Source organism: Sinohyriopsis cumingii, chromosome 18, assembly GCF_028554795.1.
Source record: "Sinohyriopsis cumingii isolate HCF-2022 chromosome 18, ASM2855479v2, whole genome shotgun sequence".
Taxonomy (NCBI): domain Eukaryota; kingdom Metazoa; phylum Mollusca; class Bivalvia; order Unionida; family Unionidae; genus Sinohyriopsis; species Sinohyriopsis cumingii.
The window spans coordinates 29,426,736-29,443,269 of record NC_142978.1 but is presented as its reverse complement, the minus strand read 5'-3'; the positions used below and the strand labels follow the sequence as shown (position 1 = coordinate 29,443,269).

The window sequence follows — 16,534 nt, the reverse complement described above, 5'->3', positions numbered from 1 at the left end:
GCTTCCTGGATATTTTATTATTGATGGTTTTCTTTTCTTGTTTGTTTTGGGGATTTGAATTTGTTGTTTTGGGAGGGTGGGGGCTTTTCACAGTTTGAATTCAATAAAACTACTTACAACTTTATACGTATCTGACGGGATACTTTTTTCTATACTTCGCCAAAGCTGTTACTCCATGCAAATGTAAATCATTCATGTCTTTTGAACAATATCATAATATATTTTGCAACTGGAAACAGATCTGATATTCCAGAATATTTATTTTAACATACAAATTGAAGATTTAAACTGGTAGGCACGGCGGCAATATAATTTAACGAACTGGTAGACACGGTGGCAAGAGAATTGAACGAAATTCAACGAAATCGGGTAGGCACGATGGTAGTATAATTTAATGAAACTAAAAGGTATGGTGGTAATGGAATTAAACGAAAAGAAGATACTGTTTATTATGTGGTAATCTTGACCTAGACGACGTATCAGTTTTAACTGGATGAATAAACTGCACTTGTTTAAAATTATGGTATTAACGAATTCAATCTGAGAATCATCAATCAAGCGGTATGATATTCAAGTATCTGAGTAAGTATTTTGTGTCGCCAATTAAAAAGAATATCCAATTTATCTTTTTGTTTCTCATCCTACTAATTAAAATTGTGGATGCAGAATTAAACCCTTGACGCGAACAAAAAACCGAGATTACTCAAATTTGGGTCACTACTTTAAGTATGTTAGAAAATAAGATGATCAGATATAAGTGAGAAGCTGAAAATAAGCCATTAAAATGTTCCACACCACATACCACAGCTTAGTTATTGTCGGTATATGACAATGGTTTTGGACAGAAGAAAAGAAAAAAATATCAATTGACATTTTGCCTGATTTTTAAGAACGGGATTTAAACACATTCATCTAGATTAAAGCTGTTCAAAGAAATGTACACAAAAAACATTAACCACACCAAAAACAATAACTACATCAAAAACAATAACCACACAAAAAAACAATAACCACACAAAAATTAAACCCAAAACGGAATAACTAATAACTACTGTAATTGCCTGAAACTTTAAACAGGACAAACGCACGTAAAACACATTTATTTAACTACACAAGTCTACTTTAAGGGCATATTGCTTAGTCGTGCTCACAAGCTTTTGTAAAAGAAAAGAAAAAGTATGAAAATCGAATCTCTCTCTCTCTCGTCGCGATAATTGCAATCACCGGTTCAATTCTTCTACAATTTCGCCGGCTGCTCAACTGCAATGATTCCCCCATGGAACGCACATGTATGTTGAAGGGCGCTAGTATGCAGTGGTTTACATATATCTCATATGAAACAAAAATCGATTACAATGTTTCTGATGATAGAAAGAACGGAATTAGGACTAAATATACATTAGCAATGCAGGTCGTTCCTTCTTTTATTGATTATGCTTTACACTGATACAGCATATCGAGTAATAAATATATTATCAAATGTTCCAATAGTTTTGTGATGTCTGGTGAAAACCGATATTAATGGTGGTGTGGGGGATGGACTTTTCATCAAGGTCTTGCAATCTTTCAGAGTGGGTAGAGCTGTTTCGTCTAAAGCTTTCTGGTGAAAGAGTTGCAGTCGTTGTAAGAGGTGACCGTACTTTTGCGATTTTTCTGTTTCAAACAAATCGTGGCGATCCATCAACAACTGCAATTCGTGTTGTAACTGGGACATCTGCAAATGCGAGGTTCATTTTATTTGGCCAACGATGGTATTCCCTGCATCGTTTTTAAGGCACTAAAGCTAGTTTTCGTCCTTCCATTCGATGTCAAGGGTTACGTCTTAGATCTTGGGACTCCAGAAGGTCTTTTTATCTTGCTCTCGCGAGTTTTCCCAACATGTTTCCCAAGGCTCCTTTCAGCAAAGGTCCTAACAAGTGTTGCAAAATTCCTCCACGTTGGACCAACATCTTCTTTTGACGAATGGAGATTTTCTTTTGAACCATTTGGCGAAGAACGTGACGATTTTTTTCTAAGCATTGTTTCTGGTGTTTCGACAAAGGGATCGTAACTTTCAAGACGTTCAAACAACTTTCTCACACGGTATCGATGACATCTTTCGAGGCTGATTGAATGAGTTTTTTCGCATGGACGGAGAAGCTTTGGACAGGACAAACATATCCCTCTGTTTGACTAAACGAGGAGGCAGTCCTTTCCTTTTCTTTCCTTTGGGTTTAGAAGAGGGATGTTATCTGGGGGGTGACATCTTTGGGTCTTCAGGAGCACAAAAACACTGATACCCATGCTTTGTCTCAGACCTTTTTTATACTGGAACGCGTCGCCACTGATTGTCTTTACGTAGTATCAACTTGATGACAGGCATCACGCGTTTTGCAGGGGATAGCAACGAATTAAATCGAGTCAGTTATTGCTTGGACAAATCCAGTCAACTCTGTACCATGCCCGATCTCTCTTGGAGCAGGTACATTGTGAGTAGCTGCCACGGCAGTTAAAGAGGAGGAGGGTGTCACCACTGAAGGAGAAGTTCCTGGAGACACGGGCTTCCATGGTGCCATCAACGGAGAAGTGGATGAACCCGAGGCTACCGGAGACGCAGTCACCGTCGCTGCAGGTCGTGTTTTGCGAATGTAAGGTTGCGTCTTGCGACGAGGGCTTTTCTTTTTCTGGGGACATCTCTGTTTCTTTTTCTGGGTGATTTTCTTTTTCTGAGGTTGTGACCTGGTCTTGTCACCATTGCTCTTTTTCTTCTTGGGGCTTCGTCTGGCTTTTTTCTTGGGGAGAACTTTGGGAACATTAGGATCTAATCTTAAGAGGGAGCGAATGATGACGCCTCCTAGAGTACCGCTTCCCCAGTTTTCAAAATGATTTGTTTTTTGGTTTGAGTGTCGATGCGGGGATTGGCCAGTTGGGTCAAAGTTACTTTGTTTCTATTAAAAAAGCGTTTGGTTCGATGAGGAATCTGAATGATACTTTGCAGTAATTGACGTGCTGTCACCGTAAACCATCGCTAGACTTATTTGAGGATGGATTCTAAGACATGATCACGTATTTGTGGATTTTTTCGCGACTGATGCCATACAAGGCAGGAATCAATTTCACTGGAAGATGAGACTGAGGTGACGTCATGTTGGCGATGTGTGAGACAGACGAAAAGTGTCCGAGGAGTTTATAGATTTTTTTGTGGGGTTAAGTCGAGAACGGAGACATGTACAGGACAGGCCCTCCGTCTTGGCACTAGTGGTGAAACAAATGGGTACGAAATCGCAAATAATCGAGGGTAGTGGGTTTCAAATCGACGAGTAAATAGGTGTGTGGAGCTTGAGTGGCATCGTCGTATGCCTGAGTTAGCCAAGGCGTTCCTAACTGTTTTGCTAAGACTTGCACTTGCGATTTGTCTCGAGGGCTTTTAAACAAGACAACGTAATGAGCTTTGAGACTGATGGTGCGATGAGCTTTACTTTGCTGAAACAAATTTTGAATTGATATAAATGACACTGGCATTACGATGATGCCCTTTGCGCGTAAATTACAGTTTAATTTCTTCTTCGTCTTCTCCTAACATGCCGTCGAAATGACCAAATGGGTTTGACGGGAGTCAGACATGATTCCGTCGTCTTCGTTAGGAAGGCCTTCCACAAACACGATGGAATCGCCTTGACTTTCTCGCAAGAGGCTGCACGCAGATTGCCACTCTTTGTAACACCACACGATGCGTTGAGGTGGACGATCGATCAAATGATGTTTATATTCGATCAAACGTTTTACAAATTTGGTTTTGCCTGAACCACTAGGTCCATCAATGAGTATGTTAAAGGGATGCCGATGATACAAAGCCTCCCAACTGGCACGATCTAAGTGTTCGTCGATGACTTTGACAGTAGAGGAAGAGGGAGCAGAGACAGCAGAGGTAAACATAGTGTTAGGAATGTCACTTATGACACGAAAACAGACAAGACAAGAGTTTTGTTTTTTTCAGGACACGTTTATTGATGTTTTAAAAATGAACACGAAAGATAAATAGATAAAAACCAAAGGCTTAAGTACAACGATAAAATCCACATGAAAACGATCAAAGTGGAATGGAAACAAGTTTCTGTACAACATGTTTTGGGTAATGTTCTGATAGGTATAGAGGGTAATGTCACACAAGTGTCCTCCCGAAAGAATGTCCATGACGGGTTCTTCTGGTATTGTCACTAACACAGGTTGAAAAGTGACTCTTTTCCTTGGACGTTGAAATGTTGGATCACAACTCTCCAGCATAATGAGCCACTTCTTGGGTCCAAGCCTCAAAACTCCATTTTTTTCCAATCACGTACATCTGTACAATGGGGGTGTAAGTCACAAGCTACACACGCATCTTCATACATCTCTTCGGTAGCTAAAAGTTGAAGAATCTTTTTTTCATGTAGTGGTCGAGAAGTATCCAGATGAAAACGCAAGGATTTGAGCAAAATGAGTTTCTCGTGACCATTTAAGTCCATTTGGGTGGTAAGTACTGTCCGTGCAGAGTCCACAAGGAATCAAGTCGTTAAGACACACACACTTGTCGACCGAAATTCAACGGAAACAGTTCTTGTAATAAGTGATGGTAATCATCCACGGTTTCAATACTGTCATTGAGTTCCTTCCACGTTACATCGCTTGTGATAAAAGTCTTGGAATGGCAGCCTGTTTTTATACCCTCTTTTTGGGAAGCAATAAATGTACTTTCTACCCAGAGATCTTCGTGCTCGAGTAGGGAATCTAAATGCTCCAAACACTAACCTACAGTTCAGAGTTCGTTCAGAAGTTTCCACTTCCACTAAGCAAATGTTGCATAAAAGATATTTGTAATCCTTCAACTTTTCTTCCTCAATTCGTTGTAGTAGGTGAATCTCGAAGTAACAAAAATCATGAACATGTTGATCATTTGCGACCTCGACGTTTTAACAAGGTCTGACCACTGGAACACTTTCTCGCGAATGAGACCTCTTATAGCATTCAGGTACCAATGGTTCAAACACCGGTGACGTAACGGATGCAAATGTCCTTTACGTTTGACTTGAATTTGTACCAGTACTCGGTAAATGGGTTATCTCAATTTAACAGGCAATCCCCGAATGTTCTCTTGCAAAGTATCCATGATTAAGTCAGTCAGTATTATTATATTCGCAATCTTCTCCTAGAGCAAAAGTAATCAACATAGTAAGTAATTTCTGGCCACTGCCATTCAGGGCAACGCCCAAGAATGTCAATGAAATCTTCTGATGTAAACGGTCTAAAGCGGTATAATAGGACGAACGCACCCTTGATCCAAAGAAAACTAACACATTTGTTAACTCCTTTCACTTTCTCTTGTGAATTTCTCAACACAAAAGTTCTAACGTCACCCATTGAGATATCGCTCTGGCAAGTCCCTGCCAAATTTCCTTGTAGATCTTCTCTTGTAGCTCTTTAGGTAAGGCTTGACTATCATTTTTAAATGGGGTTTAAATATCGGTCTCGGTGATATCCAACGTTTGACTCCTAGCCAATTTGATTTCTTCAACAACGTGGTAGGTTACTTCAATGACTTGGTCCCGCTAAATGTGATGTTGACCCGGGCTATCAATTTAAATGCAACTGTCCGTGTCAAAGTACAGGACGCGATCCCCTAACAGTTCTAAAGCTTCGTACAATTGTAAGTGAGTATGGGCTGTCACGTAAGCCGCAATGATGACATTTCCAAGTTTGTCAGCTTGTACAAAGTCCAGATCTTCTTCGTAATTGACTAAAATGAAATCCTCGCGAACGACGTCCACGTGTTTCGTGTATTTGGTTATGCCGTGAATCATCTGGAAGTAGCGGGAGGGTTCTGTCAAATATTCCATCTTGGGTAAACACGATCGTTGTGCCATTTTGCCCCACAAACAATTTAACATCACGTTGGCAAACGATTGCCTGCCTTCATTTTTCTTGATGTGGTCTAAAGTGATGCCTTCTTGTTCCCAATATTTCTTTTTGAATGTCTTTTGGTCTTCGGGAGTGTGACACCAGGAAGGATAACCAATGGCTTCTTGTTACAGTTTTAAAAAGGCATCCACGTAGTCTGCGAAAATGACTTCCTGACTTGGGTCACCCTTGTGGTAATGTTGTGTCTTGGGAAGCTGACAAGGCTGGTCTTGGTTGCACGTTTCAGCGCAAGTGCGGCACAGGGGAAACATCAGTTTACCTTGACAATGGTGAGGTAACACGGGATGGTACAAGTCCGTGGGAGGCAAGACTTTACATTTAATCAAGCCTTCGTTTTGTCGAATGTTGTCCAGATTATTGTGTTCCGTCAGCAATTGAGGGTGCCCTGCAGGAAAGCGACACTGTTTGCACACGTAGGGATACAGTGAGCACACGTCCAAGAATTTGATTTCTTCTCCTTTCTCCTCGTCGGTTTGGTAGAGCAATCAAGTGGCATGTGTCCTTCCTCAGTACAAACTATCCCTCGGGTTCAGTAGGTCCATCAACTTGCAACTTTCTACGATGCGTTTAAACTCGGGATCGGTTTTCAGAGGGTGATCGTACTCGTGTTCCCACATGTCAACACTTGGTATCATTGCTGTTCAAATTTCAATCGCCGCTGACAAGTGGCCTGGTACAAGTCTTCCATGGTCCGTTGTAAAAACTGATTTTTAGTGTCACGTTCACGGTAGCAGAGGGGACATCCGTGAAATAAGCAACCGTTAAACTCGTACACGATCTTGTGGTTTTCTAAGTCCCAGCCATACACCGAATACGTTCCGATGGTCTTTTCGCCCCCTCTCTTGCGGGCTTGCTGAATCCTTTCGTCTTCCTTGTCGTACAAGTAATGTAACCAGCGTAGGGCTTTGACGGAGTATTGCCGTTTGACAAAGTTGGTCGTTTGAGGGCTGATGACGGCCTGTGTAGATTCAGGCATGAATCGTTGGCAGTACACTAAGGAACACGCTTTGGCAATGGTGCAGGCTTCTTTCAAAGGATCGACCCCTCTGTGTTCCATGAACAGTTCTCGACATTTTCCACAGTACCACCTAAAATGTTCACGTCGGAACGACACTACTTTAACATTTCTCTCTGAAAGTCGAAAGGGTCCGAGGCATGGGTCTGGTACGAAAGGTAAAAATCTTCTCGTTGTTTGGTACGCATGTTGTCGGTGTCGTAATAGTGAGCCTCTGGCAAATGGGCTAGAACGGCATGTTGATTGGCTTCGATATTGAAAAAGTGAGGTAAATAACCTTTAGCCATTTCTGTCATTCCAAACGTTTTAGGCATTCGACTCAAAGGCATGGCCAAATAGTTCATCGAATCTTTAAACTGTACGTGTCTCACTTGCAGGGAAATGATTTTGTCTCCTTTCAAAGTCACATTAGGACGTTCGGAGCCTTGTTCAGTATAGTATCTGAGAATAAACTGTCCATCGTATCCCGAGAAATTGTGGTCATCACCGTGGCATGGCGATGACAATCTCCATAACGTTCGATGTCCCCTTGACTCCAAGTCTCGTCGATGGGGTTTAAGATCCTTCGGGCAAAATCGGTCAGCGTGTTCGGTCCCCGAAAGATTTGTTTCACGTCCTCCGGGAATCTTGCTGCAGGGAGGGCAATAAATCAAAATAGGCTCTTGAATGCACTTCTCGCAACCTGGATGAGCCATGCAGAAATTAGGAATGTGAATGCCGGTCTCTTGCATGCATTCGAAATCGAAAAATATGAAATTCCCTTTCTTCTTGTGGTCATCATCTTTCTCATGTTGTGGTTGGTATTTTTGAATGTAGCATCGCTGTTCCAATTCCACGATTTGGTGACAAATGTGACATTTTTTCTTTCCTAAACATACGTCTGCCTTGGCACTATTGATACGTATGCCTTGTCCACAAGTGGGGCACAATCTCAAGATTTGACAAGCACTTTTCTGCTGTGAACCTTGTGCCTTCAAATGATGTTGGTAACAGGTAGGGCTGACAAAAGTGCGCTGACAAGCTGGACAATGAACTCGTTCTTCTCCTTCGTCCAGACAGGGTTGAGAGGCCAAACATCCTGAGCATTTCGATCCACAATGCTTGTGTTGCTCTCGATTGTTATAGCCATAGTCAAATTTCTCACAGTATTAACCGTATCCCAGGAATGCGGTGATACTGGTAATGACATCAAAATGCTCATGGTGATGATAGACGTGAATGTATTTTCCGTCTTGGAAATCTCTGCCTCGAAATAACAGAGATCCGCGCACTTCTTGAGGATGCACTTTCAAGGTGTAGCTTGGAGCCAAGACGTCTTGCAATTTTTGCATTTCAGAAATGCCACAGGGTGTGTCTTTGGATAGCCCCGCTTGATGTAACGGCAGTTCTTCATTTTGTTGTTTGGCTCGGTCCGATTATTGAATAGTTTCCCAGGATCTTTTCCATTCTGCCGTGTCATTCTTGTCGGCATACGTTCGTCCCAACACGATGGTTCGCCTTAAACATATCTGGTCTTGAGGATTGTTAATTTGGACAAAGCTCTTTTTGGTGCTGCTAAGGTCGTCCACCAATAATACCTTTTTGCGTTGTCCCTTCCCCTTGGGGAGAGAGACGTGAGTCATGAACAGTGTCGCTTTTGCATCGCTGATGTGAAATTGGTCAATGGATTGTTGCACGTGTTGAGTTTTGTCCATGAATTTGGAAGGGGTCAATTCTTCTGGGCTACTAAACTCTATCAAAACAGGTGATTTCAAACCGTCTTGATAAATAGAAAGTCTCAAGCGATCGTCTTATTTGGCTTGACATTGGTGTTTAAGTGAGGTTAACAAAGAATGCCACACATCGGTGATGAAGCAGTCTGCTTTCTACAGCGGTACGTCGGTCTTGAAATCTTTAAACTTCATCCTATAAGTGTAAGCTGTGGTTCCAAATTTTCTAGAGGAGCGCTTTTCCGTCTCTCGAATATGATATTAATTTTCAGGGTTTACTAAGGGTGGTGACCTTGTTTAGATGAAGACTCTATGGGTCTGGATTCTGGTTCACTCATGTCATCTTCAAAATCACTGGCATGAATTTGTGCCAAGACTTCAGCTATTGTACGAGGCGATAGATCACGTTTCTGCCTCTTACGTTCTTCTTCTTTCTTTCCGAATTGATTCGATCGTTTCATCTTGACTGCAAAAAGTCAAATGACTACACGTTAAATATCATGGTCACTTTATATCCATGGCAGACCAGCGTATATGTAAAGAGTGTGTGTCTTGCCTTCCATTATTCATTTCACTCTCAAACCGAGCAGAACAATGGAAGAGCCTACACAGATCGAACTTTTCATCAGAGCTTTGCGAGGTGTTATCAGAAAATTTTCTTCAGACAAGCCGACGGACAACTCACCATCCTTTCGCTAAACAGTCCCAGGGAGTTTTATAATGCTAATTACCCTTGAAGCTTAACGTCCCCATACACTACTCACGTGAATTGTATTAACTTTCATAAAACAAACCCAAACAACCTACCTTGTTGTGCCAGAGCTGTTCTGTATGAAAGCTACGGTGTATCCGAACATTGCATTTTCTTCTTCCTGAAAATAGATGGGCTTTTTATCGTCCACATTGAATGTATTGACTTCGTCCACAATAACCCAGACGAATATAGTTGATAACACTAGACGATTCGCCAAACCGAGCTTTGTGTTCATGTTTGAATCTCTGTATCACATTGGAAAATGAAATATCAACAAAGATGGCAAAAGGCGTACGCCTCTTGTTGGAATGTGTGTCGGAAAAGGGCGTCCATGCATCACACATTTTCCTTTATCCTTGTAGCACCGTATATACTAATATAGGGACCCTCAAATTAGAACCCATGGCTTGTGGAGCAGCAATATTTATAAAGGATGTCTGCGATTCAGACGTAATAGATAACATTATATACATATGTTACAACAAGATGTAGAATAATATATATATAAAAGGTTCTGGAAATTTAAAACACACATTAGAAAGAAATACAGGCGTTTCAGAGAAGATAGTAGCTTTCCAGCTTGATGATGCTGATCCGTGATTAGTGGGTGGAAGGAAGTGTGCTGGCTGATTACCTCATGGATTTGACTTTACTCGAATGTTGATCATGTAACTTGCGTGGGAAAGACTGATTCAACGGATGTGTTTAATACAAATGACGTTTAAGAAAGTATACATACCAATGGCTTTCTGTCTATTATGTTTCTAATCTGATTATCTCTGTAACTTTAACATGGATACTGTATACTGCCACAAATCAAAATTGAAGCTGAGAAGGCGGTTTTCATTGTCTTTGATTTCAGCTTTCAATGCCACAGTGACTGCTGCGTTCGATTAAGATGGCGAGATAATGAAAGAACTCAAGAAAAATGATAACAAAGGAAGTTGAACTGCTGAGTCAACAATGGGTTTCATAATAATCAAGAAGACAAAGTGTATAATTAAGTCATCTATATCAGCATAGGACTGCACTATATGGTGGGAATAGGAATGTATTATTAGTATGTCTTTCTTCCTTGTATCATAGTGACATGGAAAACGACCTCATTACAACTTACATATAGAAAATAAATAGGTTTCACGAGTATTGTTGTTATTGTGGGCAGTAGCGTCAAGGGGCGGTACGGACCCCACCCGATGACACCAAAATGACTGTCTAAAACAATTGTGCAGTGTTTCAACATAATTTGTTTTATATTTCATAAATACCCCTGTTGTTTTATTTATAACCACAAAATCCATTTTTCCTAAGCCCAGCTTACATGTACTGTATCAATATAGCTACAAGGCTAAACTCCATAGGGGTGACACCATGAGTTATCGTTCTGGATGACACTAACCGTAGTGATGCCACTGATTGTGGGTTGAACGCCAATTTTCAGCGCATGATAGGATATTCATGGCCGTCAGGTTATCTTGTGGAAGAAGAACTCGGGAACATCTGTCTACCCACGGGAAGCTGCTAGCAAACTTTCTCACATACTCACGTTTACCCTGCCTGACACTCGAACAGATGGAGTGCTTAGTACAGGCAAGCGCCTTTGACCACCCGGGGGCTCATTTCCTGATAAACAGATGTAACGTTGTAAGATTGCAAAAATCTTGAACTTTAAAATTTTCCCAGCTTGATTCCTTTCTCTAGCCTATCACCATCCATACTGTGTAATTTCGGAAACTGTTCTGATATTTCGGGGTGGGGTGGGGATGGTCTACACATTTACAACTAATTTTGTAAAGAAAAGACAAATAGATGGGAGATGTTCAGTAATTTCATGCATCACTTAAATGGAAACCACTTACATGCAATGAAACATTTTATTGGTTTCTCTATTATGAGAGGTTACTTGTGTTTTCCATCATCTGTTTGTCGATAATGCTACTTAGTAAAATCCAAAACCATATAAGAACTAAAAAGGCATTTTATATGGCATCATAGTAGCATACATATTGCCAGTTGTTGACAGCTCTTTTTTTTTCTTCTTACATTCCGTACAAGGACATCAGTAGATTAAGAATCAACTTTTAAATAAAATGGAAGAACAGTCGGACTTGAGGATATTATTTAACAAATAACGAATAAATACTAGCACATCACAATATCCGAACCGGAAGTGGGGCTACATCCTCTAGTACTATGATTATACTATATCGAGTCACTTCTTTTTAGCAGTGTACAAAGTGAAAGTTCTAGACCATCCGGTTCTAATTCTTCTCTTTTTTCTTCTTCTATTTTTGTTTCTTGTTGATACAAACATTTTTATATCCATATGTACTGTACACGGGGTGGGACTACAAGTTCTCACAACTTAGCAATAGGTTACTGGAGGGAGATCAAGCCAGTAGGTTGTTTGTCTTGGATGATTATTGAAATCTTTCAGTCTCTTTAAAGTGTCTGGAAGAGTTTAAAGATGCGGATGTTTATTTAATTTGATAGCTCAGCCGATCCAAAGAGCAAAACATTTTTTTGACTAACAACGATGATATCTTGGTCTAAGCAACGCATTTATCTGAGTCTTCGTACTATATGTTTCAGAAGCAGAGAGGGTGAACAGACCACTTGCTTTAAAGTCCCGTTATGAAAAATAACCAAATAACCCAAACCCAGAGTTTCTCTAATTTGGTTCGCTGATTTTGTTACTTGAGTTTTGTCGTTCGTATATTACTAAATTTTAATGCGTGTTTTTGTTTACCCGTCGGACATTCATTTTTGGTCGCACCCTCTCTGCTGATATAATGTGTGAGTAATTAAATAATTATTATATTAGTCTCTCAACCAAAGCTTTTATCAAGACGTATATTTTACGATATCGTGATCGAGGATCATGTAAATTTATCCTGATAAATCCGTGTGGGGTAGATTGTGCTTTTGAAAAGAAGTTTTCAAACTTAATCATGTCCTTGTCCACATTACGCCAAGTCGTATGAATATTTCGCAGAGTATGTGTATCGACTCCATTAAACACAACTCAAATATTGCAGTTATATCTGATCACTTTAGGTATTTGTGTATATCGCTGAGTATCATAAATCACATCCGTGCTTTTATGCCTGAGCATAGAAAATATTCTAGGTGGCTTTAATTGTTTGTACAGCATTACGTCGTTATAAACTACTGAATTATTAATAAATCCATCAAGGTCATCTATAGATGGGGTTTCTTTAATATCGGTGATAAAATTAATAATATCATTGCCGTCCTCGTCCAACGGTACTGCTTTTTTATTAAAACCTTTAAGCATATCTTAGCATATCTGAGCCCTACGGATGGTGCCACTAAATATAATTTATCCCACTTGAGCTATCTCATTATCACATTAAGCAGTAATTGTGTTTCACTAGATCTGGATGGACCTATTCGTATCCTTCGGATAGAATTTGTTAATGCTGAAATATGTTTTATTGGCTTTTGCTTTCGTTTCTCTGAGAAATCAATGATATCCACGTTGTACAAATATAATAAATAATATGATTTTATATTGTGTTCGATGCAGAGTATCTACCCCACAAATGGAGTAACAACAATAACAAACAATAAAAAAAAAAACGTGCACTTACAGGTAAATGTGTAAAATGTGGTACAGAAAAATGTAAATGTATCTCCCTGACACAGTCTGGTGGTGATATAGCCGCTTCATTAGGAAAATTACCAGGAGTTGCATGGGCTAAGTATCCAGGAGAAAAACATCTTCTCGGATATAAGTAGTGTGGTTCTGGAACTCGACTTGATATCCGACTTGACGAGCGAGATCAACCAAGACCTAGAGAGTATCCAATAAATGTAATTGATCAAGCATATCACGTTCATCATGTAGCGCATAAAAATAAGGATTTACAACAACAACATATTGCAGATGTGAAGTTGACTCACTAGTTAAATTCCATACAAACATAAATCTTTCAGAGAATCATTAATGACCGACAAAAATTCAGCATGCACATTTTGATGTCAGCACTCCTAATGAAGCCCATCAAGCAGATATTTTATTTTACCACAATATACTATTAAAATTGGCAGACGTCATTAACAAATATACAAAATCGCGTTAACCGTCGTTGACGTTGTAAGTAGGTATAAAGAAGCAGAACCACTATCAACTAAAACATCAGATGAAGTTTCTTCTGCTTTTAAACAAATTTATCAACGAGGAGACTTGCAATGGCCACATTTATTACAGGTTGATTCTCGCAAAGACTTTCTTGGTGCAGTATCATCTCTGATGAAGAAAAAAAAACAGTGTCAAAATCAGACAAGGACATACCGAAATTCATCGTGATGAGGCAATTATTGAAAGATTTAATAGAACTCTTGCTGAGAGATTGTTTGGGTATCACTATGCGAAGGAAATAATTCAGAAACATATAAGATCTCGCAAATGGGTTGCAAGATTACTAAGCGTGATATCTGCGTTAAATAATGAAATTACTCGTGCAATCTCAATGAAACCCATCAATGCAATTACAAAAAATATATGCCAGTACAACGACATGGCTCCTTTTCAAAACAGCCTGTACTAAGTAATGTGACTAAGAGATATGTATATGAACCCGGTGAACTTGAAAGTGGTAAAATAAGAGCGACTGATCTTATTTGGATTAATACGACACATACAATTTCCAGCGTGGTAAGATCCATGTGTGGTCTACAGATTAGATGCAACTACTCCTCAACGTGGATTTGTGCGTGAACTATTACGAGTATTTCCTGAAGACACACAATTACCACCGCGTTCACTTTTGTCAACTATCGCCTCTGCGTCGATTACATTCAAGACAATTTAACATCACATTTTTGCGTGTATGACCAAAATTACTATTAATTCTGTCTACGGTAAATTGTCTTGGATTATTATCTGAATAATGCCACAACATTACTGCGTTACAACTTGCACGATGATTATTTTGACGTTGTTTCAAGATTGAGATTAAAGTCACGTTTAAATTTTTTGTCACATTATATATAACCAACTAATTTTTTCTAACTACATCATTATCAATAACATTATTGCCATTATCAGCAGTTTCTGTAAAGTCTATAATAACCCTCCGTATCTGAGATATTCTTCTGACTCGAAACACTGCGAGATTTGGCAGTTGCCTCTTTCTGATCTAAAAGAATTAATCTCACACTCGTAAAACCCTCCGTAATCCTTTGATGCCATCTACATCAGACAAGAAGACTAAAATGATAGTTGGAAAAGAATAAGTTGATATTTGTAAACCTAACTATTCATATAAATAGATGGTAAAGGACTTAATAACCAAAAAAAAAAAGGCATTTAATGACAACCTTTGACCAGTTCACTAATCTGGTAACTGCAATATCTTGTCATCCTAATAATTCTGTTTCCCCAACATCTTTCAAAAATTATTTTAATGCCCAATCTGACTGGTGACGTTTAGGCTCTAACATTCAATATGTTTTTTGCAGGAGGTTGTACCTGGATGATGCTGGGTGGGACAAAAGAAATTGTCGCCTGTGTGAACTACAGCAAAGGTCTTATTCACTCATCTCACTGTGGTCCATATGTATGCCATCAATTCCACAGCACCGAAGGATCCACGTCTGTATCAATGTCCTATCTACAAGAAACCTAATCATACTGATCTCAAATACATCTCATTCATTGTGCTCAAAACCACCCAGAGTCCTGATCATTGGATTCTGCATGGTGTTGCTGCCCTCTGTGACATTAAGTGATTCCAATCTTTTGTTTTGTGGACCTTCCATATTTACATCTATAATTTTGAGGTTTTAAACATTTTCACCATCAAATAAAAAAATAATGATTTTTTTTTCTAGTGACGATTTTAATTGATTTTTAGATGTTCTGAAGAAACAGTCTTCTCCAATATTTGATATTGTTTCTATGAATACAGTTTCATAATGTGGTTCTGTAATACCACTGGTTAAATTTGGAAAGCATGTAAACAGTACCCTTGTATTCTGTTCATACATTTTAATTTTCAGAAAAAAATGTATACAAGTATTTCATAAAGAAATCTTGTACCCTAAATGTTTAAGAGTTGTTGTAACTTTCTAATTGTTATTGAAATATAAAATAAATCATTGCTGAATTCTTAGTGTTTTTGCTAACTTTTCACACATTTATAAAACATTCACATCTTCTATTTTCCAACGAATTTCTCATTTGTAACATCATTAAAGTTGCATCCTTCTTGAGTCATTATCATTCTCAAGGCACACTATCATGCTAACACAATTGTAACTATTGAATAATATCACGTTTCAGTTATAATAAACTTGTGTACTTCATAATTTCAGTTATAAGAAAGCAGTTTTTTTAAAGTATGCATTTTATCTATACTGTAGTGAAAACATTTATAAGACAAGTCTGTCACAAGAGGTCAATTATTGACTAGCTTGACTAAAAATAAGTAATCTTTATAACTCTACGACACTACAACATCAACCATCATTCCCCATTACCACTAATGAACTATATAACATAGACACCAATAACTAGTTATGTTGTTCATCTTTCCAACTATACTTTGGTTTTAACAACACAAGTCTGCATGTGATTTACGCAAATTATAAACAACAAACTTGTTCACTAGATTTTCTAGAAGAAAACTAGAACATACATTTTACAGTTTCAGAGTAAAGACAATAGTTGACAGCTTCAATTTATTTGGTCTTTACAAAACAGCTGATACATGTCTGTTTGTCTCTATTAAGAAAAAAGCAGGAGGGTTATGCTTTAACCCTAGTTTATAGTCACTGCTGTGGACATCTTTGTGGCTTAGTGGTTTGAGTATCTGCCTCAGATGTGGGAGGTTGTATGTTTGATCCATGGCCGAGTCAAACCAAAGACTTATAAAAACTGTACTAAAATCAGCTTTTGCTAGGCACTCTGCATTAAGAGGTTAGTGTTAGGACTGGTTGGCATGGTGTCAGGACAATTTGACTGGGTGGGACAACATGTTTGCGGCATGATGCCAGAGTGCTAGACATCTCCATAAACTGCTATTATGCAGACATCCTAGTGATATGACTACAAAATTGTTAAAGCAATGCTCAAAATAAAAAGCACACATCATC

General features: G+C 39.0%; 1 protein-coding gene across 1 annotated transcript in view; it reads right to left on the bottom strand.

Annotated features, from left to right (window-relative positions):
* The window catches only part of LOC149776299 (integrin alpha-V-like), a 165,587-nt gene extending 155,898 nt beyond the window's left edge, over positions 1-9,689 (bottom strand). The window contains exon 1 of the mRNA XM_089942773.1: positions 9,466-9,689. Within this exon, the coding sequence (XP_089798899.1) occupies positions 9,466-9,647 (182 nt within the window). The 5' untranslated portion in view covers positions 9,648-9,689. The remainder of the gene's footprint in view (positions 1-9,465) is intronic.
* Positions 9,690-16,534: the final 6,845 nt, after the last annotated feature.